We start from the raw sequence: 2,951 nt of genomic DNA on the forward strand, positions 1-2,951 counted from the left end.
TGTGCCATTCACGATCAGATGGAAGAACTTCATGTTGTTATCTCCCTTCCTCACATTGTTGTTATCTCCCTTCCTCACATACCGCTTTAATGTCTAAAACATCAATAAATGATAATAATATTTCTTCTTCTTTCTTATTCCCACCACAGGCATTCTTGATTATAAAAAAAAACTATTTTTACCCTGAAGTTTGACAAACACAGAACAATTCCATAAGTTGATCCATTGCAGGCTTAGTTACAAACTGTCATGTCAAACAAAGAGACAGGCGTCTAGGTTCGTAGTGCTATGCACAACTGAATTTACAGGTAACTATCTACTCTGCTTCAAGTTTTGCATACTTGCTCTTTGCACGACTTGCATCTGGCTAGTATAGAAGATGGGCGTGAGGGGACATGCAATGCTGGTCCTGCCACGGGCTGCGCAGCTGCGTCAGGAACGGGTCATTTAGCCAGTCGAACACTCCGTGGCTACTCCCCGCCGGTAGTTGCAGGCTGGGCAGGTCCAGCACACCCTTGCTCGCCGCCGGTAGCTGCAGGGTGGACATGTTCGGCATCCCATGGTTCGCCGCCGGTAACTGGATGCTGCAGGGTGGGTTCACGGCCGGAACCTGCAGATGGAAGGGGGCGTTCGCCGCTTGCGACAAAGACGACGTCGACGCGACGGTGACCATGGCGACGTCTGCTTCCTTCTTGGTTACCCTGGGCGCGTCGTGGCTGCTGCTGTTGCCGGACAGCGCCACCGACGAGGAGGAGGGGGAGGAGGGGATCAGGAAGTTGTCCTGGACGTCGTCGGACGGCGACAGGTAGAAGTCGCCGGCTGCCGGAACAGGGCACGCTCTGGCCGCGCCACTGTAGCCGTACCCACCGTTGCCGCCGGACCTCTGCTTCATCTCCTCCATCTCAAAGGCTCTCTGCTCTAGCTCCTTGAACGGCGTGGCCTTCCGGTATACCTTGCACAGCACCGTGTCCTCACTGGGCGGCGCCGCGCCGGTTTCAGGGAGGCGGTACTCGTTCATGACCCAGTCCGTCTTGGTGCCCCGCGGTGCGCGGCCCTGGTAGAAGACGAGCGTCTTCTTGAGCCCAATGACCCGCTTGGGGTCGCCGGTGCTCCGTATGGCCCTGTCCGACCCCGTTGCCTTCCAGAATCCCCGCTCCGTGGTCCGGTTCGGCCGCCCGCCGCTCCCCGCCTTCCGGTCACGCGGCACGAAGAAGTACCACTCCCTCTCACCGATCTTCGCCATCCCTGGATATCCACACACAAATATCATCAGCTTGCTGCTCAAACATATCCCGGATCGATCGATCACTGCCACAATGTTCTTGTGTACGTACCGGGAAGATCCCAGGGATCGTGGCGATAAATGTTGAGGGTGCCGATGATGTCGAAGTGGAGCTTCTTGCCAAGTGCGACGTGGGAGAGGTAGAAGCCGAGGAGCTCCTCTTCCGTGGGGTGGAACCGGAAGCCGGGGAGGTCCTGATCGACCTCCATGGTCGACGCCGCCACTGCCATTGCCATTGCTGGCTGCTGCTCCAAGTGCTCGATCGGCGCTGTATTTGTTATGATGCTGCTGCTGGAAGGTGGATGATAGCGGTGGTCGTGGCACCCTACCGGACCGTCGGGGTTGCTTATATAGAGCTTCAAAAAATTATGCCAACCTACGCGGTTTCCTGCAGAAAAGGGGGGTCGCAGTTTCTTGGCACTGGAGAAAGCAACCGGTGCTCTAGCTCGGTACGCAAGATAGAATGGATTTGTGCCGGCTTTACTTACCACTAAATTAATCACTGCCTTACTTAATTTAGATCTGGTGTTTGCAGACTCATGAAGTCACACAGATTGACTCCTTTTCGTCATCCTTGTTCGGCCTATATACTGTATTTATCTTGTGCCACGCTCCATATTGAAAACCTAAGGCTAGGACTTTTAGCCAAAATAAATAAAGGGTGTGACTAGGTCTCAGTCGGCTGAGACTTCGCGAAGTCTCAATCAAGTGACACATAGTGTATAAAAGGAAAAGAAATAAAAAAACAAAAAACTTTACACGAATCTGCATGAAAAATCGAAGGAATATAACATCGACTGAGACTTCGCGAAGTCTCAGTCGACTGAGATTTAGCAGCACCGATAAATAAAATACTCGTAGGATTGCTTCTCGAAAGATTGCTACTCGCCATTTTGGAAAGCATTGCAATGGCAGTGATTACTTCAGTGCACTTTCCGTGCTTACCTTGCACCTGAAATCTACTGTTCAACAAGTTGATTTTTTTAAGGGACGTTCAACAACTTGATGTAGTAGTCAGCAGCCCCCTAAACATGCGCGAACCAACCTGTGGTTGAATGGTTAGAGGGATAGTGGTATCCCCAACCCACTAGGGTTCAAGTCCTGTGCTCGCATTATTTCTGGATTTATTTAGGATTTCCGGCGATGCGCTTTCAGTGGGAGGAGACGTTCCCGGCGATGCCTTTCAGTGGGACGAGACGTTCTCGTTGACGACGAGGCGCCTACGCTGACTTTGTAAATCTCAAAATGATATGCCGGTTCAGTCTCTCGGAGGTGCTCATAGGGTAGGGGGTACACGCGGATGCACGCATGCAGGTGGCGCGACACGAAAGTTTGGATGCATGGGATGGCATGGAATCGGTCTCACACTACTGGAATCAGGATCTTTGCCGTCAGCTAGATCTTTGCCGTTTGCTAGCTGACGGCAAAGAAGGTCTTTGCCCTCAGCTTAATAGAAGTTGACGGCAAAGAAAGAGCTGACGGCAACGACCATGTTTGCTATGCCCTAACTAAAATCCATCGACGCCCGCCCGCGCCCCACATCTCTATCTGTCCCCTCTCTCTCTCCGCCCGCGCCCGAGCCGCCGCCGCCCCGCGCCACCCCACCCCCGTGCCGCCGCCGCCCAGTGCCACCCCCGTCGCTGCGCCGCCCCAGCAGCCTCGGTGACCC

The 2,951-nt window shown here is 53.5% G+C and overlaps 1 protein-coding gene across 1 annotated transcript; it reads right to left on the reverse strand.

Moving 5' to 3' along the window:
* Positions 1–242: 242 nt before the first annotated feature.
* On the reverse strand, positions 243–1,572 carry LOC119294087 (NAC domain-containing protein 22-like). The gene is made up of 2 exons (XM_037572351.1): positions 1,335–1,572; positions 243–1,245 (listed from the first exon to the last, which is right to left on the reverse strand). Exons 1-2 carry the CDS (start codon positions 1,516–1,518, stop codon positions 368–370), a joined length of 1,062 nt encoding a protein of 353 aa, XP_037428248.1. The 5' UTR covers positions 1,519–1,572; the 3' UTR covers positions 243–367.
* Between the last annotated feature and the right edge of the window lie 1,379 nt (positions 1,573–2,951).

This window comes from Triticum dicoccoides, chromosome 4B (genome assembly GCF_002162155.2).
Source record: "Triticum dicoccoides isolate Atlit2015 ecotype Zavitan chromosome 4B, WEW_v2.0, whole genome shotgun sequence".
Taxonomy (NCBI): domain Eukaryota; kingdom Viridiplantae; phylum Streptophyta; class Magnoliopsida; order Poales; family Poaceae; genus Triticum; species Triticum dicoccoides.

Excerpts from the sequence above, each read along its gene's own strand:
- LOC119294087 (XM_037572351.1), bottom strand. The coding sequence starts at position 1,518 with ATGGCAATGGCAGTGGCGGCGTCGACCATGGAGGTCGATCAGGACCTC. Across the intron at positions 1,246-1,334 it reads CGATCCCTGGGATCTTCCCG|GGATGGCGAAGATCGGTGAG; the intron begins GTACGTACACAA and ends GTGGATATCCAG.